At 45.6% G+C, this 27,567-nt stretch overlaps 1 protein-coding gene across 1 annotated transcript in view; it reads right to left on the bottom strand.

Moving 5' to 3' along the window:
- Nucleotides 1-331: 331 nt before the first annotated feature.
- The window catches only part of Usp10 (ubiquitin specific peptidase 10), a 63,150-nt gene continuing 35,914 nt past the window's right edge, over nt 332-27,567 (bottom strand). Inside the window, exons 5-14 of the mRNA XM_076839643.2 lie at nt 18,819-18,910; nt 18,183-18,292; nt 17,599-17,654; nt 17,289-17,392; nt 14,667-14,766; nt 12,942-13,119; nt 9,705-9,870; nt 5,862-6,006; nt 3,678-3,743; nt 332-1,345 (exon numbers count right to left, since the gene is read on the bottom strand). Of these exons, the coding sequence (XP_076695758.2) occupies nt 1,158-1,345; nt 3,678-3,743; nt 5,862-6,006; nt 9,705-9,870; nt 12,942-13,119; nt 14,667-14,766; nt 17,289-17,392; nt 17,599-17,654; nt 18,183-18,292; nt 18,819-18,910 (1,205 nt within the window). The 3' untranslated portion in view covers nt 332-1,157. The remainder of the gene's footprint in view (nt 1,346-3,677; nt 3,744-5,861; nt 6,007-9,704; nt 9,871-12,941; nt 13,120-14,666; nt 14,767-17,288; nt 17,393-17,598; nt 17,655-18,182; nt 18,293-18,818; nt 18,911-27,567) is intronic.

Here is a 27,567-nt window from a genome sequence, read left to right as displayed (position 1 = left end):
GCATGGGGTAGGAGCCCTTGCCACCAGCCTCTCCCTTGCATGTGCTCTCTTCTCTTGCAGGCACCCTCTTCTCTTGAGGGTGGCGCTGGGAGGTGCTGCTGAGCTGCTCAGCCTCCATTTAAACCACCATTTGGTGTACCTGGAAACTGCTGGGATACAGTACCAATGGGGGTGGGGTGTACCAGGACCTCCCTTTTCCAGCTAACTGGAATTCTAGGACCTCAGTGGCCTAGATCCACAGCTCGGCTGGTGGCAGGGCTACACAGGTGCAGCTGTGCCCCACGAACGCGTCACTGAAAAAGGTCTTTGCATTCAAAGAAACACAGGCAGCTTTAAACCAACTTTGTGATTTTTATTGATGGGCGAAACTTTATACTCCTAGGTGTCACTAAACTGTGTACAAGTGGGGACGCGGCGGTACAGAGGAGCGACAGCAGAGCCGACAGAGCAGACTCGGGACGCAGCCTTGTGTTTGCCCTTCTTCATCACGGGTACACAGAAGCATGAATGCAATTTGGAATCTTTTAATGGCAATAAGGTTACAATCACCCATCTATGCAGACTAGCATCTTAACTCCAAATGTTGATCGCAATGTGTACATAAGCAGTTTCTCATCGCACAATTATTAAAATGTACTTTTCCTGTTAGGAACCAGCAACTTATTTTTTATGTTTATTTTTCTTCTGAAGTAAGAACTATTTTCTTCTCCAATAACTGGCTCATTTTTATCAAAAACTAAAGGGTGGGGGAGGAAAGTGTAATGGATTAAAAAATTTATTTTTTAAGGAAAGATAAAATTCATTTTTCACAAATTTACAAGGTTGCTGGTGCAGAATTTATTCTACTAAGCAATTAGACTGGGAATCAAATGCAAGTTTCCCTTTCTTAGGAATCAGCATTATTTCAGAAATATGGGTTTTTGTGTATTCTTAAATCAAGCGACAGTCTGTTTCAACCAAATGATTTTGATTTGGAAGTTAGAAGTCAACATAAAACTACACTGCGCACAAACCCCAAGGCATCTCCTTTTCATCCGAGCCCATTTTTGCAAAAAGGAGAAAGTTTCTCTCTAAAGAGCCACTAAAGAGAGGCAGGAAGTTAGTGAGACTGGTGTTCTAAAAGCGGGCATCAGGCACACACGCGCGCGCACAGAGGGTCACAGCAGGTCCACTCGGCGGTAATACAGGAGGTAGGCTGTGCGCTCAGCAGCTGGTTTCACCACCTGGTACTGGGTGACCACCTTGACCGTCTGGTCATCAATGCGCAGCCAGCCGTTCAGGCCAATCTGGAAGACGTCCGTAGTGTAATGGCCTCCGGTCGCGCTGCTGCCATGATGATAGACCACTGCAAGAGAGCAGCAGGCACTGTTAGAGGAAGCCCCTGTCCTGGGATGTCCATGGGAGAGGGGGAACTGAGAGCAGTGTTATAAAGCTCAAACAATGTGAATGATTTATAATACAAAGTTGCACATAGCTTCAAGGCAAGGGTAAGAGTAAGGCAAGACAGATCTCGTGTCGGGGCCTGTATCCACACATAACCTGTCACTATGTGTGGATGATACCACATGTGTAAGACACCTGTCTTGCACACTATCACATTATACACACACATTTTAATAGCATATTTAAAACACCTAACACCTCACAAAGACACCTCCCACAGAGCCTCAGCAGCCACACAACCCATCCCTAGGCCTGTATTTATGTTTTTAAAGATTCCTGTAGTTCAACCATGAAGTCTTAGTCAAAGGCCTAGACAAGCTGGGTGAGGTGACACACACCTGTAATCCCAGCAGTTCAGGAGGCTGAGGCAGGAGGATTACAGGTTCAAAGCCAGCCGCAGCAACTCAGGGAGACCCTGTCTCTAAATAAAATATAAAAAAAGGGCTGGGATGTGGCTCAGTGGTTAAGCATCTCTGGGTTCAACCCCTGGAACAAAACAAACAAAAGGAGCCTAGACCAACGTAAATGTTGGGCAAGGTGGTGAGGACAGCAAAGGCGGTCACAGGACATGGGCTCCCCCTCCTGTGAGGCAGGGCGGAGAACGCCCATTCAGCTGGAGACATCAGGCTGGGTGAAGGATGTCCTGCCAAATTCTGGACAGGAAGAGCAGTGTGGACTGCTAAGCTGTGTTCCCCCAACATTGGTCCAAAGGCATAGCCACGGGCAGGCACAGTCTTATTGGCAGGAAATGTCAGCACTGAACAACCCAAACATCTCTGGCTCCAGTGGCAGCTGTCACATCTGGGTGCTGAATGAATGTAGAAGGCCCAGGTCCACTCTGGGCTAGGAACGGCTGCTAGGAGGACAATGCTTAGAGTTGGAGGACAGAGCTACTAAAGGGGTGGATTCTGTCACTGGCCAGGCTCTTTGGCTCTGCAGTCAGAAACAGGTAAACAGCCAATGAAGGTCCCAGCTTATTCTTGTGCACAAGTCACAGGACACAAGCATGTCTCTTAGGCCCCAAATTCTCTTTGGAATTTTTGTCCTGAATTTTGACCTTGAAGACCAATAGTTTTGTTTTCAAAGTAACCAACCAAGTCAGTAGAATTTGAAGAACCTAAGGGTTTAATTAATCCATACTTCCCATAAGACACCTCCACTCTAAATAAAAGTTCAGGAGAACTGTACTCCATACATCCCAGCTTCTTAAGGTAGCAGTCCAGGCAACTAATGTGTAACACATCACTTATCCCAGGAGAGCCCACTGTCAGAGGCAGAACAGAGACCCAGGTTTGTTTGTTTGTTTGAAAAGCTTTTACCTTTTAAGAGTTCACTTCTTGAGAATGCATACATATTCACATTGAGGCACCTGACCCAGAGACAAAGAATTCTCCACCCTGCCCCTGACTACCAACCTTTCTTTGCAAGGGTCTCAAGCGGGTAGATGCAGAGAAAAGGCAAAGAAGGTCCACTAGGACCTCAGTGCAGGCTCCAAGGAGCCAGGCTGGCCACAGAGCTGCAGAGTGCCCACCAGACCTCAGAACTTCCACTCGCAGGCAAGGGAAGGAGACTGCACACACCCATGAGAGAAGGCACCTACTGCCACTTTCATTAGGGCCCAACAGGTCAGGGAGGGGCTGTGATCAGATGTTTTGAGGAGGAGGGGAAAGCAAAACCAAACAAACAAAACCCAACACAACAACAAAACAAATAACAAAGCATGGGAGACAGGGGAGACAAGGGAGACAGAGAGAGCGGGTACCTTCCAGTGTGGCCAGATCCTTGGCCCTGGATATGGTTCATCAAACCCTTAAAACTTCAGGAGTGACTGAGGCAGACAGATGGGAAACCCTGCTGAGCCCATCCAGGGATGGGGTATGCCATTCACCCTCTCAGACCTCACTGTGGGGAGGCTGGAGGCCCAGGAGCCGGGGAGGTACCATATATAGTACCATATACAGGAGGGTCCAGGGACACCAGGGTGGGACACACCTCTTAACCCAGGAGAGTGACCAGCAGATACAGAGGCTCCACTGCCGGTCACCCCACCTCACTGGCAGCTGAAGTTCACTCTGCCTTGAAGACAGAGGCATTTGCTTCAGGACCATCTCCCTAGGGCTCCCTGCCCACAGAGTAGAGCACACTCTGCACGAGTGATGGCACACGGAAGGGGGCCTGGGGGTAAAGGCTCCACCACTGCTCCAACAAGCAAGAGACAGCAAAACAGCACTTACCTGCAAAGAGCCTATAGGTTCTGTGGCATTTAAAATTCTTATTTTTAACTCCTGGAGAAAGCAGTTCTGAAAAACAAAACATCAACAGCTCCAATCCACAAAAGCACTTAGAGGTTCAGAGTAACAAAAGCCAAGGGCTAGGACAGTCTCCACCCAACAAGCCAGCAGCAGGGCGGAGAGCAGAGCTCTGCCCTTAGTGGACCAGGAGGGGAACAAGCGTGCAGGGCAGGGAGGAGTACAGGCCCAGCCCACCTGCGAGCCGACCGAGCAACGCCCAGAACCACAAGGCTTGGGTTGGACGCCTCTTGCAAACAGATGCTCTAAAAAACTGCACAAGAAAAATGTTGTCCACTCAAAAGCAAGCTCACCAAAACAGTCCTGGGAAACCCAAGAATCAGAACATTTCATAAGTGAGTCATGTCAAATTCTAACCACGTGAGGCCAATATGCTTCCCTGAGCCTGCGCCTTTCTTCAGGTTCAACTCCCAGGCAGGAGCACTCAGGGCCAGGAGGAGCCCATCAGGCAGCCACTGTGCCTCCTCTCCTACCCCACCCACACCCCCACCCCCCACCCCAGCAAGATCCTCTGGCCCCCAGTGATGTCATTTCTCTTTCTACAAAGGATTTGAGATGGGAGCAGATACAAAACCACATGTAATAAGCAAGGAGAGAGGTGCAATCAGCTTAGTCAGGAATGCCCCCAGGGCACAGTGGTACAGGCCTGGAGTCCAGCAGCTTAGGAGGCTAAGGCAGAGCTCGGGAATGTGAGGCTGTCCTTGGCAACACAATGAGACCTCCAAGGAAGAGCAACAGAGAGAGGAAGACCAAGAGAAACAGAAACACAGAAAGAAAGAGAAAGGAAGAAGAGGAAAAAAAGACCCAGAGGAAGAAAAAGGAAAGAAACAGAAGGCAAGCCACCTGCTAGCACAGGCGGCTCCCAGGCAGGTGAAGGTCAAGGCGCCACCTGTGCCGGCGCTGCCTCCCAGTTCAGAGACAAGGCAGATTGGAAGGGGACCCATCATGCCTGGCTGGCATCTCTCCTCCCTCTGGTCTCCAGATCAGAAGCCACACTGCTGGAGAGGGTGGAGGCAGCTGTGAAGCAGAGGGTGGCAGGACAGGGGACTGGCTGCAGCCCCACTCTGAGCTAGAGTCCCTAACAGAAGGTGCCACGCTGTCCTTGGGCACCAAGGGTGCGACTACACGTGGCACCTGGCTGTGAGGAGACTCCAGGTGTGTCAGGCAGGTGGGAAAGAGCAGGAGCTTCCTCAACCAATGCTGCTAAGGCACCCACCTCTGCTTCCCAGACCCTGGGACATGCCGACTCCTCAGGGTACCATTCTAACTTTCAATGTTGTACAAGACATTTTTGCAAATTCTGAAGCATCGACAAAAGCTTTCCCTCAAGGGGTGCACTCAGCTGTCCTGCCGAGGCTTTAATCCAGGGCTCTTCTAAGTGGCTTTCTGAATGTGCTGAGCCCTATTACCTGGGGGACTCATGGCCAAGGAGTTCACAAAGCTAATGCACGCATCAGTGCAACCAGAAGGAGTCCCACTGCCATCCAACCACGCTGCTCAACACAGCTGTGGGTACTTACTTTGATGGACAAAGGCTCCGTTTTTCTCATCTAGTAAACCATATGGCTTACTCATTTCTGCCCGTTTTTACTTTTATTCTGTAGCGGCACTAGGGCCTGAACCCAGGGTCTCACACATGCTAGGCAAACGCTCTACCAATGAGTTACATCCCCAGTCCTTGGCCTCTATTTTTAAAAAGCCATTTTTAAAAAATAATATATATCTTAGTTGTAGATGGACACGATACCTTTATTTATTTTTCTTTACGTGGTGCTGAAAATCGAACCCAAGGCCTCACACATGCTAGGCAAGCTTTCTACCACTGAGCCACAACCCCAGCCCTTTTAAAAAGCCATTTTAGCGACAATTTTAATATAAAAATCAAGAGGGGCTGAGGATGTAGCTCAGTTGCAGAGCACTTGCCTAGAATGTCTGGGGGGCCTGAGTTCTATTCCCAGCACCATACACAACACGCAAAACGTATGTATATGACATATGTGTATGTCAAGAAATTTGAAATTTAAAAAGCCAAGAAAGTGCCCTTCATCTTGACATAACCCCCTATCACAAAATGTGGTGCTGGCCGCTCTGGGAGCACCTCAGCATTACCTTTGCTGATCTCCAGGTCCACAGGATAGTCGATGTTTTTGATCAACTTCTGACACCCGCCAGTCTTCTCATAAACAAATCGTTTCAGATGCAAGACAAGGACAGGAGGGAGCTTTTCCAGAGTCACTCTCCGACTTATCTCAACCTGGGACACAGAACACACCAGGACACCCGTCCTGTCCGACTGGGAGCAGCACATGTCTTCACCAGCACCTAATAGCAGGGCTCCGAGACCCTTCCTGCCCCAGCCCTGCAGCCCATCTGTGACTGCCAAGGGAAGTTCTGCACTGTAGCAGGCAGCCTGGATTCAGATGTGTTGACCTGGTTTTTCATAATTCTCAGTGTCATGATCTGGATTTGGAATGTCCCCTAAAGGCTCACAGGTCAGGGGCTTGGTCCCCAGTGCAGCAGTGTCCACACATGGGCTTCTGGGAAGTGCCTGGATCATGAGGCTCTGACCTGTCAGTGGACTAACACTCTTGATGATATTTCTGGGAGGGGGTGGACACTAGGAGGCAGGGCCTAGATACAGGCCACAGCAGGTCCCTGAGGCTATGCCCTGGAAGCGTTTATCTTCTCTTCTGGCTCCTTCCCAGTCCACTCAATGCATGTGGTCTCAACAACACTGATGTCAGTTCTTTCAGTTCAATGTTTCCAAAAACCCTAAAGCCATTTATCCTAACCATCAATTTCATAATATTTTGGTTTTATCAATTAATATGCCCCTGACATATTTTTATAGATCCAAAGAATGCTCCTTTTAAATAAGGTAGATTTTTATTTTGGGTTTTTGGTGCTGGGGATTGAACCCAAGGATGCTTTACCACAAAGCTAAACCCCCAGCCTGTTTTAATTCTGGGACAAGGTCTCATGAGGTAGCCACTTTGGGCTTGCAGTCCTCCTGCCTTGACCTCCCAAATTGCTGGGATCATAAGCAATGAGCCATAGAGCCCAGCATAAAGCTAAATTTTCTTTAACCAGTTGTGTTTTCACTTTACCATTCACTATACTTACAAACTCTTTAATATTTCCTATTATTTTCTTTGAGAATACTCTGACAAATTTTTTTTTTTTTTTTTTTTTAAAAAGCATCCAAAAGGTAACAGCATAGTAAGAAAAACAAACCTGTCAGAGGACTGTACACATGTCTGATGTGGAGGTGTCCTCTGAAAGCAAGCTCAAGAGCCATCGCTGGTTGGACTGAGTGACCTCCCAGGCTCCTCCTGCATATGTTCCCCCTGGTAAGATTCCAGGTGGAGAAACTACCTCACACTTCCCCACATCACACTGTGCCTGATAGTGAGCATCTCTGGGCCCAGCAATTACCTATGAGCCAACAAAGGTGGGGCACTGCTGACAGTTCACCCTGGAGATCAGTTCTGTGAGGTTCCAGGTCCCCACCTGTGGATGGAAGGCCCAGATGACCTCTTAGGGTGCCCTTCAGTGCTTAGTGTCATTTGGAAGCTCTCAGTGACTCACTGAATGCCTGAAATTCTTAATATGCATTTTGGGTTTCCAGACAAACTAAGGCACAATTTCCAATTAACCACATAGCAAGGCATTTTCTATATAGTGATTGTTTTTCAATGGATCTATACTTCCTATACTCTAACAGAGGAAGGAAAAAAAACCACCTTTCACCTAAAATCCAATAAAATTAAAATTGGGCTTTTATCTGCAGGATGTGTGTTTGTGCTGGGTTCAAGCCCAGGTCCTCGGTATGCCGGCTGCACGCTAGGCAGGGGCTCCAGCACAGAGCTACACCCTCAACACCAAATCTGATATATATATAAACATTTGTTAGTTGTCAATGGACCTTTATTTTATTTATGTATATGTGGTGCTGAGGATCGAACCTAGTGCCTCACATGCTAGACAAGCACTCTATCACTGAGCCCCAGCCCCAGCCCTAAATCTGGTATTTTTAAAAGGAAATTTTTAAACAGTCACATTCAAAAAAAATGCATTCTTTGCTTTGTATACATATTTCCATACAAGTCATCCAAAAAGCCTCCCCTGCTCTTCTGGATGCTCGTGACTGTGTGGGCACCACCACAGAGCCACAACAGGGTGCAGCACTCCTCTTCATCCCCGAGGCTCCTCCCAATGACTGCTCTCCCAAAGCACCCCCCCAGCAACAGGCTGACCACTGCCTGTCCCCAAGCCTGCACAGCCCTGGTCCTGATCAGTGTTCAACTGCAGCACAACAAGAGTACAGAAGGCACGTTATGCAAGGATCTTTCCTGGGCTACCCAGGCAGAGGCTCAAGAACTCCCAGAAGGACCAGTGGCCCAACACAGCTATCACTGGCTCACAGAAGAGACTGAGGAAAGTGGCAAGAGAAGCCAGATACATGGTCCACCTCTGGAGTCACAGCTGCCATGGACTGGGCCAAGCTGATGAAGCCACCCACAGCCAGACACAAATACCCAGCCCGCTCTCTCTTCCATGGGCTCCTCCATCAGACTCTCAGCTTATCCAGGTAGGTCTGGTGCCTAGCTCTTTTATTTTTAAAACGAAATTGCAGATCAGAAGCAAATCAGAAAACCTGAGAATGGGGCCTAACTTCTGCAGATCCCTTGACAATGTGGTTTAGCCAATCCAAAGGAAGAGTAAAGGTCTCCAGGTCTCCTTTGCTCTTTTTTACTCAGCACACAGGTGCAGGAAAAGGACAATGAGGAGACAGGGGACGACCTTATAGCTACCACACACTGCCTACCCACACACGGTTTCGCAGGAACATCCAGTGGCTTACTCCAACCCTTCAACAAAGCCGGCGTTCACCTCGACACATGACTATGAACTCACTGCCACACTCTAAGAAATGGGGAAGGCCTTCTCTACTGTGGAGCAGAAAACAGGGAAAGAGAGAGAAGAACCAGGAAGCTCTGTGTTGCTCGACAGCTGACAGAAAGCACTGAGCAGTAAGCAGCTACTCCTAACTCACCATGATGAAAACGGTAAAAACTGTGCTGTGCACCATGAACATAAGCCAGCCCTGCAGCCCTGCGGGAGGCAGCACTGACCCTGTGACACCTGCTCAGACTGCCAGACATGCAACACAGCGCTGGACCTAAGGCCCAAAGGATATCATCAGCTTGTGCCACACAATTTAGAGCCAAGAGGTGGCTAGGATCATCCGTTTCACCACTCCATCCTCCTTCTTCTTCTTCTTCTTTTTTTTTTTGCACCAGGGATTGAATCCAGGGGCCACATCCCCAGCCCTTTTTTATAATGTATTTTTTTTAATAATATAAAAATATTATCTAGAGACCGGGTCTTGCTGAGTTGCCTAGGGCTTAGCTAAGGTGCTGGGACTGGCTGGCCTTGAACTCATGATCCTCCTGCTTTAAGCTAGCAAGCTGCTAGGGTTACAGGCATTTTTATTTACTTTTGATACTGCAGATTAAAACCAGGAGCACTTAACCACTGAGCTATGTCCCTAGCCCTCCCCCACCCTGCTGCCCTTTTAAAAGTATTTTTTAGTTGTAGTTGGACAGAATACCTTCATTTATTTATTTTTATGTGGTACTGAGGATTGAACCGAGGGTCCCACACGTGCAAGGCAAGCGCTCCACCGCAGAGCCACAACCCTAGGCCCCTAACCCTTTTTATTGTGAGACAGTGTCTCCCTAGGTTGCTGTGGCTGGCTTTGAACCTGCAATCCTCCTACCTTAGCCACCCAGGCTGCTGGGATTGCAGGCATGTGCCACCACAACCGCTCCATTCTTAAAAAGTGCAAATTTTCAATACAAAAAATTTAAGCAACTGATCTGAGAGGCAGAATTCAAATCCACTTCCCCTCATTCCTAATTCTGCATTCTTCTTCAACTGTGAACATACCTCTTGTTTGGTTTTTGTAGTATAACCTTGGACAGACTCTCTGGCCACCAAGCTTTCCAGTGCATCCTGAACTGTGCGTATCTTGTCAGACTGGATATCCAACTGCAATGTGAAGAATGGCTGCAGGGTGGCAGATTCTTTTGAACTCTGCTGGTAGACCACAGACCTAATAATTGAAAGCAAAAAACAAACAAACAAAAATGTAAGAGCCCACTCCTTGCCACTTTCCCTTAAGATTGACCACCAGGAAAGGAGAATAAGCACTGAAAATCAGATTACTCAGTTATCACTTTTAGGAGATTAGAGAGCACAGAAAAGCTAAAGGTACACTGAACTTACAAATGACTCAACACCCCATGCTAGGAGTCAGTACCCAAGCCTAGCCTTGCTCCAGCACTCAGGAAGGACACCCATCTCCTCTTCCAACTCTCCACCTCCATGCCACACTGCTACTCCATGTGCCGCTCAGTAAGCGTGACCGACCATCTTGGCCTCAAACTGCAGACACTTTTCATTTTCTCAGAGCATTATGGCTGCCCTAATAGAGGAAACTTCAAGGTGAGCAATATTTTAATAGGATATTTCCCCTGAAAGATGACACACAGAAGGGGAGCAGGGTGTGGAAGATAAAACCAAGTTGCATTCCAAGAAGACAGACTTCCTCCCTTCCAAGAAAGGCTCCAATTCCATCTGGTTTTTCTTTGGTGGTTTTTCTAAGTTTTTCTGAGAAGAAATCGCACATTCAGCCCATCTCCCATTTAGGCTCAGCAATGAAACAGTCCAGGAGTCACCATAAGGGAGTCTCCCTGCAGTCAGAGTGACTGGTTCATGAAGGGATGAACTGAGTGGGCAGTCTTCCTAGACTGCCCAGGAAGACTCACGGAGAGCAAGCTGAAGGCTGCTCCATCCAGGGTTTATCACACACTGCCACGCTCTTCCTGAGCTGAGGGACAGCAGCTCTCTGGGCTCAAGAAAAGAACAGTGGAGACACCAGTGAGGAGAGCTGGTAAAGCAGTCAAGAGGTGGCTACCTTCTTGACACAAACAGCCTGTATTTTGTGTCCCCTCCACCAAAAAAGGGTGGGGGTGGGGGTGGGGCTTGGAAAAGGGCTGATCTTCCTGGGGAAGCTGAAAGCACCGGAACAAGGCTGAATTTTCGAGGAGAATCTCTCTCTCAACTGGTCTGAATAGAGAATCATGCTGAATGGTGGCTTAAGATTTCCTAAATTATAGAATTCTTTATCTTTGCTTTATCATTTTTCTAAAAAGAAACAAAGACCGCACGCACCTAAGCTGGGGCTGGAGGCCAGGCCACCATTCAGCCAAGCCAGCAGCTGCATCACGGTGGGTTCTGGCATGTCCAGTCATTATCCTTAGACACATTTGGGATCTCTGGGTATGGTGGCCTTCTATGGCCTTGCGATTTTGATACTCCACCTCTGCACCAAAAAGCGGAGGGATGGGGGCTCTTGTTGCCCCCCCCTTATGCTGTCCCCTTGTCTGTGTCCTTGAGAGAGCATCCCCAAAGTGCTAACACCATGCTGCTGGCTGGTGGAACAGAAGGCAGTCACCCTCCCTGAAGATTGCCATGCTGGATCTCTGTCCCCTCAACCTGTTAACACAGGATATCCCAGGACGTGTCTGCCAAGATGAATCGTGGCAGCAACGGTCAGCGTGCGGTGTTCCCCCGAACACACGTGACCACACAGCTCCACAGACTCCAGAAAACCCAGAGAAGGGCCTGCAGCTTCACTTCAGTGCTGGACATGGCCACGTGACTGGCTCAAAGCCCAGTTCCAGACAGGACAGAGACCAGCTTCTGAGGGCATCGCTGCAGATGTTTTGAGGTTCTTTATTAGCCTGTTGAAAGCTGCTAAACCCAGAGTAAAAGACTAGACCAACTCTTGACACCTTGAAAAGCTGCTGCTTTTTCTGATACTCAACATGGGGACAACACAGCCAAAGTCTCACTAAGTATACCCTGCAAGGCCTTCCGGAAGACACTTACTGACAACAGGCCCTTAGAGCACTGCTGATGAGGGAATCTGCCTGGACACAGACATGTCAGGCCCACACAATGTGGCGGTAAAAGGCTCTAATGCAAGTAAATGAAAACCTTTCAGAAGGACATCAAGAATGAACAGCAAGCTGGTTAAGGGAAATGGCACTGAGCTAGGGTTATGGATCTTCCTCTGTGTGATAGTATCTCCCTCCACTCCTTCACTTCCTAGCTCACATGGTCTGATGTCTAAACTCCTCCAACCCATTCACAACCAGCGCCAAGATATAGAATCAACCTACATGTCCGTCCAAGGATGAATGGTTAAAAAACTGTGGTGTGCACACACAACAGAATATATAAACAAACAAACAAACAAACAAACAAATAAATAAATAAAGTGTTGTGTTCATCCACAATTAAAAATACTTTTTAAAAAGAGGGGAGGGGGAGTGGGGAGCTCCTGTCACCCGCCAAAACAGGGATGGACCTGGAGAACATTATGCCAAGTAAAATAAGCTGAACACAGAAAGGAAAATACTGTATGCTCATCCTATCTCTGGAATCTATTTTTTTAAAAAGGTCAAATATACAGAGACAGAGATTACGAGCGGCAGGGGCAGAAAAGGAGATGGGAGATGCAGCCAGGAAGTACAAACCAGTAGATTTGCAGGGTGAGCAAGACAAAGACCTGACAGGTACTACAAGGGCTGCAGTGAATGGGGTGACTGTGTCCAGGAGCTTTGCTACATGAGTGGACTGCAGTGTTCTTGCCACGACAACAAAGGATGAACCATGTGAGACAAGGGATATGTTAACTTACATGTCTATGGTAATCATTTTACTATCCATATTTTATAACAAATATATTTTTACATCAAATAATAAATAAATAAGTAGGTAAAGCACCTCCAATAAGGTACATGAATTTCTCTTAATGAAATAAACAGCTCAGTCAGTTTGCTCTTCTCTTACTATGCGGTAGTGAGCAGCTACACCTGATTGACAGACAGGCCAGCCCTCTGGGGACAGTGCCCTACAGAAGGGCCCAGTAAGCAGGAGGACAGCACTGGAGGCTGACAGGGAGGCACTCAGAAGGACAAGCAAAGAGCAGGCAGGAAGTATAAAAGCAAACCACGGATTGCAAAACGCGCCAGGACAGTTCTCACACCTCCCTGTTAGCAAAATGATGAAACCCTGAAAGAGACAAACACTAATTTTTTCCAGAAAAGCATAAACCTGATGTGTCCACCAAAAATGCCAGTGATTGGAGTCTGAACAAAATCCGCCTGGCGGGTGACAGAAGATTTGTTCCTTGGGCCCACTTGCTCCCATTCATCCTCGCTTCCTCCACCTCGCTCCTCCTGCTCCTCCTCATCTGCCAAGTGGCTTCTGGGCCCATTGGAGACGGTGAGTTCTGGAAAGGAGAGAGTTTGCTTAGGCTACGGGTTATAGCACCAGAAATAAAGAAAAGTTCTATGTGAAGCACCTGAACAGACCTGCCAATTGTAGTTTTAAAAATAAAATCAAGGTGTGTCTACCTCAAGAGTCACAATAGCCAAACGCAACACGTGCAGCTTCATGGATTTACCATGTTGTGGACTGCATTAACTACTGTGAAAGAGGTTCTTGGGACAATTGGAGAAATCTGCAGGCATGCTGGAAAGCAGATAGAATCTGTAATCGCCGTTGGTTTTTTCATGAGAGTAGGGGCTGTGGATATGTAGGAAAGACTCTTATCTTGGGATTGAGTGCTTCAGCACTGAGGAGCGAATTAAACTATTATTTGCCCTTGACTTTGAATCATTCAGGAAAAATGTAAACAGTGTGTGCAAGCACACGCATGCTCAAGCCAAGAAAGGTAAACAATGATATATTAATGACTGCAGACTCCAGCAGTCGTGCAGCTAATTATCAAGCTACTCTTTCTGATTTTCTGCATGCTTGATCATTTTCCTAATTAAAAGTATAGGACAGGGGCTGGGGTTGTGCCTCAGTGGTAAAGCCCTTGCCTAGCACGTGTGAGGCACTAGGTTTAATCCCCAGCACCACATTAAAAAACCTAAATAAACAAAATTGAGGTATTGTGTCCATCTAAAACTAAAAATACATTAAAAAAAAAAAAGTCTAGGACAGGGGACTGGGGTTATAGTTCAGCAACAGAGTGCTTGCCTTGCACATGTGGACACTGGGTTGAGCCTCAGCACCACACAAAAAGATATTATGTCTATCTTAAAAAAAAAAAATCTTAAAAACAAAAAACGTATAGAACAACAGCAGAGGTTTGAGCTAAATTTTAATTTATCTAAATATAATTATCAATGGTATATAAAAGACAACATAAAATAACTAGTTATCTTTGGGGGGAACGGGTACCAGGGATTGAACTAAGGGGCACTCAACCACTGAGCCACATCTCCAGCCCTATTTTGTATTTTATTTAGAGACAGGGTCTCACTGAGTTGCTTAGTGCCTTGTTATTGCTGAGGCTGGCTTTGAACTCGTGATCCTCCTGCCTCAGCCTCCTGAGTCGCTGGGATTACAGGCGTGTACCACCACACCAAGCTTAACTAGCTATCTTAATGAGGAAAAAAAGTGATTTGGGGCAGGTCCATGGCTGTTAGGAGGGGTGAGGCAGCTTAACCCTGGAGTATGCATAATTTGTTCAAAAATGCATCCTGGGGCTGGGCAGGTAGCTCAGAGGTAGAGTGTTTGCCTAGCATGCATGGGGCCCTGGTTCAATTCCCAGCACAATTTAAAAAACAAACAACAACAACAACAAAAAATCAGGGTTGGGCTTGTGACTCAGTAGTGAAGCACTTGTCTCATGAGACACTGGGTTTGACTGTCAGCACCGCATATAAATAAATGAACAAAATAAAGGTCTATTAACAACTAAAAAATATTTTAAAACATTCTTAGGAAAATATCCTCACATTTAGTAGGAGAAAGACCATGACCTACTTTCATCATTTGGTGAGAGAAGCTTCTTGAGGCTCAGCATTTCCTCATGGAGTCCATTCAGAATGAAGCCCAAGTATTCCTCGGCATCTTCCTGTCGACCCTGGAAGGGAAGCAGGAGCACATCACCCTCAGGAGGCTGCTGTTCAGGCCTACAGTGTCCAAAGACCTACATATTCAAACTATGCCTCTGCTGACAATTTCAAGATTAAATATAAAGGAGTTTCAAAAATTGATATGAGTTTTTCTTTGGGTAGCTGAGATCCCATGGGGCAGGATGGAAGGAAAACAGATTAAATACTTATCTCTAGAACTAATAGGAATTTTTATATTCTTATTTATGTTTTTCTGTATTTTTTTTTACAGTAGATCATCTCATCATCTTATAGTAAAAAGAGGTTATTTTAAAGTTGCATTTTTGCTTAAATGAAATGTAAGACCAAAAATAAGATGTCTAGGGCCACATCACTGGCTGAGCACAGGGGTTGTCACTTACTCCAGACAGCCTATGCATCTGTTTCTTTTTGATGAGCAAATAACTCTGAGAAAGGACTCCAATCATACGCAAAAACTGGTACTGACTCAGAGAGTGAGTTGGCTATTGTATGCAGATACACACATCAGCAAGACACTTATGGGTGAGGCATACAATGTGGTCACACCTTAGTTTCACAATCCACTGCCGGCTTTGTGTGTTCTGTGATTTATCAGGATTGGTTCCCAATGCCTAGCCCATGGGTCTGCAAGCTCTTCTGCATCAAGTCTCTGGGAAGACTGTACTTGGGTTTGCCCACTCTCTCCAAACAGACCACAAGACCCAGGCAGCACTGGTGTGCCAGCACATTCTGGTGTGTTCAACAAAGGGCAAAATGGGCACTGCCCACGGGTCAGCAGCACATACGGCTGGCTGTGCTCCCTGGAAAGGCCTGTTTGCCAGGCTGGCCCCTGGATGATGTCTGGGAACTTCAGTTTCAGAAAGATTCCCACTATCCCAAGTCCCGAGAAGGAAAGTGCCTAGCTTCTGTGCAAGTAACATGATTTATGCTGAGCAGCTGTTTTCCTTCTGACCCCAGCATGCGTCCCTGGGAGACTACAGTCCTATGTGTCATTACAGTTTGATGGCAGAGGAATTAAAAACATGCTGTGTAAAGGTTCTGGGCAAGAAGCTGGGGAATCCCTCCAGACCTGTGTCCTTTTCCTTTCCTGACCTTGCTTAGAAGCCTTCGATGGCAATTAAAGCATAAACACAAGCATACCAGCTTCTGAGTCTGAGTCCTGCCAGCAAGTCAGCAAACCTGAGCAAGGGTGGCCTTGGGGACCTTGACATACTCAGTATTAATGAAACTTCAAAATGATGTTTTGTTCATTACCATTACTTCTAAGCACAATCCTAAAGGGATTCAGCTCAGGAAACCCTCCCTGAGTAACCCCCTCTACCTCTGCCTCCACCTAAGCTACCCCTCCCCTGCTTCCACAACATCTGTATGCCATCTCCTCTCTGTAAATACTTTGTTAGGAATCTAACTCCCACCCTGGACGGTGAGCTCTTTTAGGGCAGTGGGTATGCTTTATTGCATTTCTGCATCCCCAACAAACATTATGTACATTTTCATCATGGGGAAACAGAAATGCAAGCCAATAACAAAAGCTGTATTGCGGGTATTTTTTTTAAAAATATCTTTATTTTTTATGTGGTGCTGAGGATAGAACCCAGTGCCTCAAGCATGCCAGGCGAGTGCTCTACCTCTGAGCCACAACCCCAGTCCTGTATTGGGGGTATTTTAAAAGCTTAAAATTCTGTGCTGCCTCCGGTGGGTTTCCAATACCCTGCCCTGGACACTCACCCTTCTCTAAAGCAATGCAGCTTCAATTTGACTTGATTCAGTATGGACAGCATTTTCTCATCTGTGCACAAGTTTTCCTAAGCATCATCTCAACCACACACATACTGACTCACCACCACAAACTTGGTCAGGGAAGAAGTGTTCCAGTTAACTGTGCTAAGGGTACCCCTGATTCACTCTCAACAGCTGTCAGTGCCATTGATAAGGCCTCTTTGTAAAACACACGATAAAAAATTTTAGGTTTATAGCTCAGTGGTGGAGCACCCAGCATAAATGAGGCCCTTGGTTAAATTCCTAGCACTGCAAAACCAAACAAAAAAATCCTTTTTTTTTTTTTTAAAGGTAAAAGAGTCAGGGACCTCGACAGCTGCTGAAGCCTGAGTATGTTGAAGACAGATGCTCTCCTGCACACTGCCACCATCCAGGCCCAATACACTCTACTCTACCCAGAAGACAGTCAGTGCAGTGGCTAAGCCAGCTGTCTTGAGAGCCCAGCTCAGCCATGCACAGTGGCTTTAGCTCTGTCAGCTGCTAACAAGGAGATGGTAACACTGCTTAACTCACAGAAAGCCAATGCAGTCGGTACTGGGAACAGCACTCGGTACACAGTGACATGGGTGGTGGTCACTCTCTCAATGTAACACACAGCTGACTCCACCACAATGCAGACCTAGCCCTGATACCACCACATGACAGCATTGGGGTGGTGCAAGGACAGCTGAGACAAGGGCAGCAAGGGCAGCAAAGGCAGCACTGGGCATCAAATCTACAGGCCCCAGACCTTTTCAGACAGGCTCGACTTGATCACCGTCAGGAGTCTATAAATGTACGTGGGCTCAAAGGCAGCTCCAGGGCGAATGTCCCTCACGACTTTATCCCCAAGAGCTGCAATGGAAACAGGACACCAAGTTTCAAAACCAAAGGACATCACAAATCCAAACCATCAAAACTCCCCACCTCCCCACTGGCTAGAGGTTAAAACAGCACAGGTGTGGCCACCTGCATTTACAAAGACATCTTCTTCTCAGCAAGACTGAATTTACCAATCGCTCCCAACAGGCAGCGTCTCAGAAGTCCTGGCCTCTACTCACCTTGCCGGGGCTTTGGAGGTACTGGCATGTTAGTGAATTCATTCATCAGCCGAACACTAAATGTGGAGAAAGGAGAAAGTGAAGCGATACATTTTTTGTAAAAGACATACTTATGGTCCGAGGTTGAGGCTCAGTGGTAGAGCACTTGCCTAGCATGTGTGAGGCACTGGGTTCGATTCTCAGCACCACATAAAGTAAATAAATAAAATATCCATTAACAACTAAAATATATATAAAAAGACATACTAAAGAGCCTTGATGGCTAAGGAGTATCAAGATAAATATTAGTACAATATTAATTAGGATAAATATAGCAGGCCTTAGGTAATCAATAGTAATGATGATAACAAATCTTCATCTTTTCTATATACATGTTTTATAAATTCTAAGTGATATTTTAAACTGGTAAAACAAAAATGTTTTCTACTAAACATAATGTTCCATTCATAAGCAGACTAAAAAAAAAAAACAGAACTACAGGACTCATTTGTAGGAAATCAAGAACTCTGCTCACTATTCAAATTCTAACAATGGAAGGGGGGAAAACCCCACCCCTTAACTGTATTTTCCAACACCTTACTTACAAGCTGTCTATCATAGGCGTTGACGTACAAGGCCTTTGCACTTTTGAGTACAGAGGAAGGAACTTCATCAGGTGATACATCGGAGGGCAAGCGACCAACGCCTGCAGGGTCTAAACATTGGCAGTAAGGAAACGTAAAGGAAATGAACCGGCAAATTTCCTAAAAGCACATTAAACACGAGAGCATATAAAAATAAACCGAAGATATTGAGCTACTTAGATAGGTCAACACAAAAAGGCACAGACCAAATAATACTGAGGACAACTGTCTTGTGATCTTACAGAGTGACCTACCACGCAGTCAGGTTCACGTTCAGAAACTTGATTAACCAAGACCATCAGGTCAGTTAGAACAAAATTTGCAGTTCTAAGTAGCCACTCTGCCTACTTTTTGGGGCCATTATGTGAGATTAACACTTGCCTGACTCTGTCATTTACAGGTCAACAAATTCTCTTTTTGGCAGCAGTGGAGAAGCTAGAGTCAGGAATAACCCTGAAAGCAAGGTAGGCAGACCAGCAATGAACCAAGTTTTCAGATTCAAAATTTGGTTTTCATGGAAGCTGCATTAAGTAAATGCACTTTAAGAAGAGACCACTGCAGGAAGTCCACCCTGGGGACAGTGTCCAAGAAGGATACAGCATTAATGTAGCACCAGTTTCCTTTATTGATCAGCCCACGGGGTTGCAATGACACTGGTTTATGTATCAGGGTTACATTCTCCAGTAACTCTGAAAGAGTGAGAAGCACATTTAAGTAATTAATGACACCTAGTGAATAACATTTAGATCTATTCATATGCTCTAGTCCATGGAAGTGTTGAAAATCCCTTCAACAGAACACATACCTGATGGAAACTCATATTGTTGGAACTTATATATCAAGTATAGTATTTAATGATTAAAACTAGTCTCAATATTCCCCCCAGTACTCATGGGAATGTAACCAGGAAGCACAAGAAATACCTTTTTTAAATGAGAAACAGAAAAAAAAATTAAATATACTATATCAGCATCAGAGGAAGATTTAGAAGCTACAGGCTTTTTTTTTTTTTTTTTTCCCCTTCAATGCTGACAGCCAGGCATGCCTCATGAATAACAAGGTCCCTTGAACACTAGATACAAAGCATTTAGGTGTGGAAACCAAATCTCCGCCTCTGAAGCCCAGCACCTAGTGCCACGCACACTGCACCAAGATGCCTGGTGGCAGCTTGGAGAGCCAGGGCGCTCCTGTCAGAAGAACCGTGCTCTGACACCTACACTCTGTATTCTTCATCACGGGCCCACCTGCATGACTGCTGTGCATACTGCAATTCCTTACTCCATTTATAAGCAAGCTTCTGAGCCTCAGATTCACCCTGATGCCGTGCTTTTTCAGTCTTAAGAAAGTCATGAATGCCATCTTTATACAATAAGCCACAAAAAATGCTTTGAAACAAGACAAGGTCTCTCCATGTCCCATTACAACTCCTGTAACAGCAACGGCTGCAATTTATGGACACCTTTTAAGTCAGCATGCTCTTTTCAACTCACACATGCTGACTGGATGGACTTCACCCTTAGTGATCCCAGAGTGCCAGAACTATCCCTTTTTCACTATAAAGAAACTAATAACGCTAAGAAAATTTAAGTAACTTGCCTATGACCTCACAAGATCTAGGTAGTGTGGCCATGGCCTGGATTCCATGATCTGTGGCCACAGGGCACTGCCTCCTTTACTTTTAATTGCATGAAAGGAAAGAAAACTCAGTGCACACAAATTGACATTAGCATTTATTTAAGGCAACACACAAACAAAAATTGCTCAAAAACAGCTGCACTGGCAGGTCCCAGAATTATGCACAAGTCAAATGCACATGCACAATTCAAACGTCAACACACACATCTCATTTCCTCCTTCCCTTTTCCTCTACCTGAGGAAGCACAGGGAATAAGTTTCAAGTAGCTCTCCCATAATAAAAGTAAAGAAAGTTCAAGAGAATCCAAGAGTGTCTTTTCAACTAGACTAAGCTTGTAAAGTTCTTCTCACCTCTCATACTACAGGGTGACAGTCAGTTACAGAACTGAACCCCAAGACCACATGTGGTGACACCCAGCACAGATGGTACCTGTCATCTGGGGGACACCATGCTGGGAGCTTTATCTACATTATTTACAATCATCATAACAACTCTGTCCTCGAGGCACCACTATAATCCCCACATTACAGCTGAAAAAACTAAGGTCATGTAACTGGGCCAAGCTAACTTGACTCTACCTGATTCAGTGGCCAATCTCTTTCTTCCTCTCCAATATGCACTGTGGTCCACTTAAAAATCCCTTTTACTTTGAGGTTTCAGACACTCTTCTCATGGCTTCAGATGTACTTAAGAGTAGATTTTTACACTGTTTTCATCAAATTACCATAGCAGGTAAGCATTTCTAGTGTGTGCCACAGCACAGCAATGAGTCAATAATTGCTTTGCCCAAACCTGTGCGTTTCCAGACACACATCGATACTCTAATGCAATGGCACAATGTCTTAAAGCAGCATCATACCCCAAAATCTTTGGTATAGTATTTCTACACCTAATGACAATTGCATAAGTTTTTATGTAACCATAAGACTCAAGGTGAGCAGTCTTCCTACCACAGGAGCCTTCTTTAAAATACACCCTGCCTTTTGCTGATGACTAAGCGGACCCTGGCTGAGCGCCCCCTGGCCCAGAGGTCTGATTGGCAGCCCTGTTCTAGGACAGCTCATAGTCCAGTGACAAAAGGGACTTGGACTCCCAGCTATAGTCCTACAGCAGGCTCAGCTGGTCAGGGTGGGGGATGATACTTTGTGCTGTATCTGGACTGTAGAAGCACTGGGGAGGCCAGTCAGGGGCTGACGGCTGCACATGGAAGCTGTAGAGGAACAGAGACAGACACCAGCAGTCAGTCATTGGGGGTGGGGGGGTGGTCCCATGTTCCCTAGGAGGGCACAACAGGACAAGCAAGTTGTGTTCTGTTTGTGTGGTAAGAAGAGAGCAAGTTCAGTCCTAGAGGTGGACAGAAGGAACATCACCACCCGCAGTGCTTTACACACACAGCCTAGGGAGTCACCTATCTATACTCCCACAAACACACACTCAAGCCCCTAGGGTTCAGGGTGGGGAGTGTACATTCTGATGCAAGAGGAGCAATGGCTCCCATGCCAAAGTGGAGAGAGTCAGTGGGAGCACTCGGTGGAGGCCTGGCTGGGCAGTGGCATAGGACCACAGGAAGGAATGAGGACGGGGCATACACTGGTGTTCTGAGCGGGAGATGAACCTTCTACTTTTCTGGTGAATGAGAGGCAAAGGTATAAGAGGAGGTGGGGACGGGCTTGAAGACACTCGCTCTTATTCAGCAGACACTGACGGGAAACAGAAGGAACCAACCCAGACGAGGTACCAAGATCTGTCTGAAACTTTCCTCCCACATCAAACCTGATTACAAATGATCAAGAGTACTCTGAATTCAAGAGTTTCAGCTCAAAACAAGAAAATCCCACTAATGACAAAGCTAACTCTGCCTCCAAAGGAAGGCGAGGTGCCAGCAGGCTGCAGTAAGCCCACCTGGGAACGGGCTGCTTTCAGGTTCTCAAGTGAGCTGTGGCCTGCTCTACCTGAATGCTGGAGGCTGTGACCCTAGAGCCCAACAGGACCTCAGAACACACCCAGCCTGGAGCCAACTGCAGCCGATTGCTTGCCAGCATTGACTTGGGAAGCCACGTATACATGTCAGACAGAACCTGTTGGTTTCTATATCAACCCTTCCCTCAAATCAATGCCAATTTATGGTTTGCTTAACCTAAGGAGATAAAAGCCCCTTCCCTGGTTCTCTTCCATGATATCAAGTTCAAGTCTTTTAGCATCACCTAGTGGTTTGTTCAAGAACTGCAACCAACAGAGCATTCCACAAGGACACATACCTGCAACATCAAAAGAGCAAAGACTGAAACATGTTGTACAACCAAAAGGACATTTGGCACAGCTTCTTTCAAGTTTTTAACATCCTTTCAAAGAGTCCTCTGATACAATGGTTTGTTTTTGCATTTTGGGTACTGGGAATTGAACCCAGGAACATTTTACCACTGAGCTACATCTTCAGCCCTTTTTATTTTTTACTTTGAGACAGGGTTTCACTAAGTTGCTCAGGGTCTCACCAAATTTCTGAAGCTGGCCTCAAACTTGCGATCCTCTAGTCTCGGCCTCCCGAGTCACTGGAATTATAAGGCGAGCACCATCCAAGCCCAGCTTGGTACAATGTTAAGTGCAGAACAAATCTTTACAGACGGAAAACGAGCTATTGGCATTCTACATTTTCTTAATGCTTATTTTTACTCCTCCAAACTTTTTCTCTAGTGATAGATCTTTTATAAACTAAAATATGGTGTCAATCTGTTATTAGCATCTTCTAATGACCTTAAAATGTGATTCTCTAGATGTTGTGCCTGAAAACAGTCCCCACTGAAGGCCCGGAAGGCTGTCCATGTGGCTCCCCAAGCAACAGAGACAGCTCTCTGTCCTGAATTAGTGGCAGCTGAACACTGCTCCAGAACAAAACCTCACTCTTACTGCTCAACAGTGTCTTCCCTGTCCAAGGTAACAGCACCCTGTGGCTTTTGTGGACCCCAGTCTCCAGTCTGCTACTGCGACCCCTACTGGTTGCAGGAGGCTGCCTTCCCTGAGCCCTCCCCGCCCAGGGTAGGTGATCACTCCACCCCCCCACCCCTTCTCATCTTGTGCCTTGGGCTGCCCTCTAGGCAGGAAAATCACTGCCTGCTGGCCCAGACTGCCTGGCACACAGTGTGTTCCCGTGGGGCAGCAGTACAGGTGGATTAAACATCTGCAGATCTGGATTGCTGGTGTCAACACACGACTCCACTCCAACTTGCTAGAAAGGACTTGAGGGACTTTAAAGCTCATTTCACCTCACAGTTAAGAAAGCCCATGAGAGGCTCTGGGCAAGAGCCCAAGCACACAAACCAAAGACCTGGGTTCCCACGAAGGCTCTGCCGCTCCATTCACTTTAAATCTAGAGCAGATCACTTAACTCCTCACCTGCAATGAACTGCAGGTGCAGAGCACCAAAAGGGCATGAGGAAAGAAATGTACAGACAACACCTGCGTGGAGGTGCAGAATACAGGTGCAAAGAAAAGGGAATTCATGCACAGGTTTGAGAAAATAATTTCAGCATTCCAAGAGGAAATAGTTAAGCTAAATTCCCTAAACTTATAGGTTTTGAACATGTTGAGAATATGTATTAATAAAGTTCCATTTCAAAAAGGAATGACAGATTCTAAAAAATCTCAGACTAAATACCTTATTGTCTAGGATTTTCTCTTAAGATCCAAATATCCCCAAATCCTACAGTTCCAGTTTTGTAGCAACTGCACATCATGCCTTTTCCCCAAGTAACTTCAACAGCCATAAAGTGTGTGTCACCAACACATCATGGAGGGGCTGGTGAGCTCCTCCTCTGTGGCACAGTGAGAGAACTCAGAGCAAAGGCAATCCTGGTTTCTGCCAGCCAACACCCAGTTACCAATCCAAGTTCTGCCAAGATGGGGACTTGGGGACTAGCGAGGTGAGCACCACTTTCAACTTTCTAGCTGCACTCTTTGGTTAATTAAGTGCCTCCTTTAGCAACACCGTCATTTCCATTTGCTATTTTATTCCTAGACTAAAACCAAGAGGCACTGTAGTTATGAGAGTCAAAAGAACCAAAAGAAAGGAGGATGGCCAGGAAGCAGAAGGAGGGAGTGTCTCTGGAGTTTAAACTTTAAAACGGACCTGTGTTCCAAAATTGTGGCTGCTGGTTTGATGGCTTGATCTGCTTTATCTCCCTTGAGGGCAACAACTCCAGATCGGCTCACAAGAGCAGACTGACCCCTTCCAGCAGCCTTGCTTCAATTCCCACCGCTGGAGCCATTGACCATGGAAATCCTGCAGAGCTGACTTCAGGGGCACACTCCCATACCCCACCCATCTTTTGGTAAGGGTTGGTAGGGCAACCCAGGTCAATGTTCACCCATTGGCAAGAAATGCCAAAAGATGACAAGAGATACAAAGTTGAAACTCCTGTGTTCACTTCATTAAAAGGCTGAGTTAAAGTTCAACTATTTTATGAAATTTGACAACACTCAGAAAAAACAAATTGCTTAGCATCCCTTCTGTTTTCTCAAGACATACAAAGCTCACACGCTGTTACAAATGAGTCACCTGAAATGATTTATGAACTCAATGACAATACTAGCATTATAAGCCTTGATATCATCAAAGTTTGTTTCCCTAAAATTAGGATTTAGAGGTCACATTACCAATTAACATGCATGAAAAACCAAGGTGCAGACTGGTTCTCAAGGTCAATAACTGACCCCCAAATCCATATTCTGATGCTGACCTGCTATTCTGCTAACCTTCATAACTCTCCAGAACATTCTTAGAGTGCTTTTCTTCTCTTCATCACCATCACTTTGGAAGGACACAGGTATTTTGGTCATCTAATCTGGTGGAGAACAACAAAGTGACCAAAATATCCCACTACCCATTGGCCACAGATCAACTCCAAGTCAAGGGTTTCAGGTCACTTGCACAAGAGACAGACACGTAACAGATAAACAAGGACACACACACACGGAGTCAGCCAGAGGCTGCCTCTCACCCATAGGGTGACATCCTGCCAACAGGGGCATAGCTTTTAACCACTTCAGAGTTTTCAGAAGGGTGCAAAGTATTTGAAATCATTTCCCACAGAAGGGGAAGGTATATAATATGATTTATAAACCATCAAAACAAAGAACAGTCTTAGGACATATTTTCACTTATACTTCATGCCCACATGAACATGGAAATCAACCCTTCTGAGCAGATCCAACTGGAAATGACTGCTGCTCTTCAGCAACAACTTTTAGGCATAAAACCACCATGCAACACCATGCAGAAACAGCCTGATCAGCAACACTACAAGCCCCAGACTTTAGCAGCATATTTTTAGAGTTGACCTCATTTTACCTGATTCTCTTTCACTGGAATCTGGTTAGAGAATACAGACTCGTCTCTCTCATTGCCCAGCCTTTAAACAAACTACACTGATGCGTGATTTTAAACACCCAAACCAAAATAGCTCTATTTGTACTGTAGAAGTTTTTAATCATAGTTTACTTTGGAATATGACTTGTGTCCCTGGTAGAGCCCAGAAGAAAGTTACTGTCTTTGAAGCAGGTGCTTAGCTGCGAGCTCCTGTGTGCAGTTACTCTGTGTAAGCAATGGAGGAGGCAGTAGCACAGACCACCCTCCCCTGGTGTACCCCTGTCACAATGCTTTCTGAACACAGCCTGAGTCACAGCCACTGTCAAACACAAGCTACCCAGATTTTCAAGTTCCTTTTGTTGCCTCCTGGCTCAGTTATTCCTAATGGAAAATGACAACGCTCTTAGAGCAACATAAACCAGCCCCGAGACAATCTCCGAACTGTTCTGTTCAGATGCACACTTCGCTAGACTCAGAGAGTTTGCATCCAGTGTTGAGTTAACCTGCTTCTCCCCGACATCTCCTCCTCTTAAAGAGCCAGTGAAGCAAAATGTTGCAAAGTTACACAGAAAAGATGATAAAAGTCAAACCATTCAAGTGGATAAATGATCTCTGGATAATCAAATGGCTGTGTTTTACTTCAAAATGCCTCAAATGGGTGCATGTGGAGCTCAGGGCACAGGACCTGCCCAGCGAGCTGGAGACGTGGGCCCCATCCCCTGCACCACTGTGCCTCCTATGATGCTTATTTTCCTTACAACGGATTTGCCTTCCTGATCTGTATCTGACTTCTGGTTATACAAAAATCAGATGGAATTACTAAGCAGATTTAATTAATGATAGAGGAGATGATCCAGGAAAGTGGGCATCAGAAATAATCTGGGATCAAAAACAGTGATTACTGAAATAATTCAAAAAAGAATAGATGGGGTATCTGAACTGTTTCCTTCTCTCTCTTTCCCAAAGTATTATGATTAACTTTAGTAAATAATGTAATAAATTAATTAATAAAAATTAATTCATTTAATAAATATAATAGAATTTTATGATAAACATTAAAAAAACTCAGTAAAACCAGCTAGATTCTAATACAAGTCATATTCTCATTTAGTTAGATGAGCATTTCATTCAACTAAATGCTACTTAAAATAAGTAAGCCTACACTGAAAAATACACCCATTAAAGGAAATCTTTGGTAGTGAATCTGACTTTGTGTGTGTGTGTGTGTATTTTTTTAGTTGTAGATGGACTATAATCTGACCTATTTATCATTCTGATAAAGTAAATCCAAAAGCAGGAGAAAATGGTAAAGGTGTAAAAATTCCCAACAGTCCCACTTTACCTCAGCCCTCCATTCCCCAAGAGTGAGCACTGTCGCTGAGTCATTTCACAGAAGGCAATGCTGACAACAACAAGAGCCACAGAAAGGGACAGTTTAAAAGGAACTGTACTTCTGCTCAGAGAGTGAGTGAGCACATCTTCATAACTAGCCTAATCAAAATAACATTAAGGACTGGGCACGGTAGCACACATCGGTCAACCCAGCAGCTAGGGAGGCTGAGGCAGGAGGATCCTGAGTTCAAAGCCAGCCTCAGCAAAATCGAGGAACCAAGAAACACAGTCAGACCCTGTCTCTAAAAAAATACAAAATAGGGCTGGGGATGTGGCTCAGTGGTCAGGTGCCACATCCCGCATCCCAAGTTTCAATCCCTGGTACCCCAAAACAAAAACAAAACAATAACATTAGAAAGTAAATCTACTGGCCTCTCAGCGTCACCAGTTGCTGTGTGCACGTGGAGGACTGAGCTAGCTCGCAATGAACACCTCTTTGCTGCTTACATGGAAAAAAAAAGAAAAAGAAAAAGAAAATAAATCTACTGGGGAAGAAGACATGATGCCTACTAAAAAATGACAACCTGAACAGTGCCCAGCAAGCTCTCTGCTACCACCTGAGAAAGTGGCAGGCCCCTACCTGCAGTCTTTGGCAAAGCTGGTTTGCCATCAGACTCCAACATACACAGAATGGAGCAAATATGTACTGAAGCACTTTTAAAGCACATGACTGAGCAGACTGCTTTTTTGAATGGAACTTCTCTTTCTTATTTTAAATAGAGAATGAGAACATTTCCAGAGATGGAAGGTTCTCCTTTGTGAAGTAACTTACAGGAACAAAAGTATAATTACAATGCTTTTAAGACCCTGAACTTACAATGCACGGTTTTAAAAACATTCTAATGTACATTTTTGTTGTAGGTTTGAAAAAAACTTTTGACTTATCAATCTATGCAAAGGCTTACAATGCCTTGTCCTGACTGTGACAGCAGGCCCTTGCAATGAATAGATTCTAA

Source organism: Callospermophilus lateralis, chromosome 18 (assembly GCF_048772815.1).
Source record: "Callospermophilus lateralis isolate mCalLat2 chromosome 18, mCalLat2.hap1, whole genome shotgun sequence".
Lineage (NCBI taxonomy): Eukaryota > Metazoa > Chordata > Mammalia > Rodentia > Sciuridae > Callospermophilus > Callospermophilus lateralis.
The sequence above is the reverse complement of the archived record's forward strand: the minus strand, read 5'-3'. Positions and strand labels throughout refer to the sequence as shown.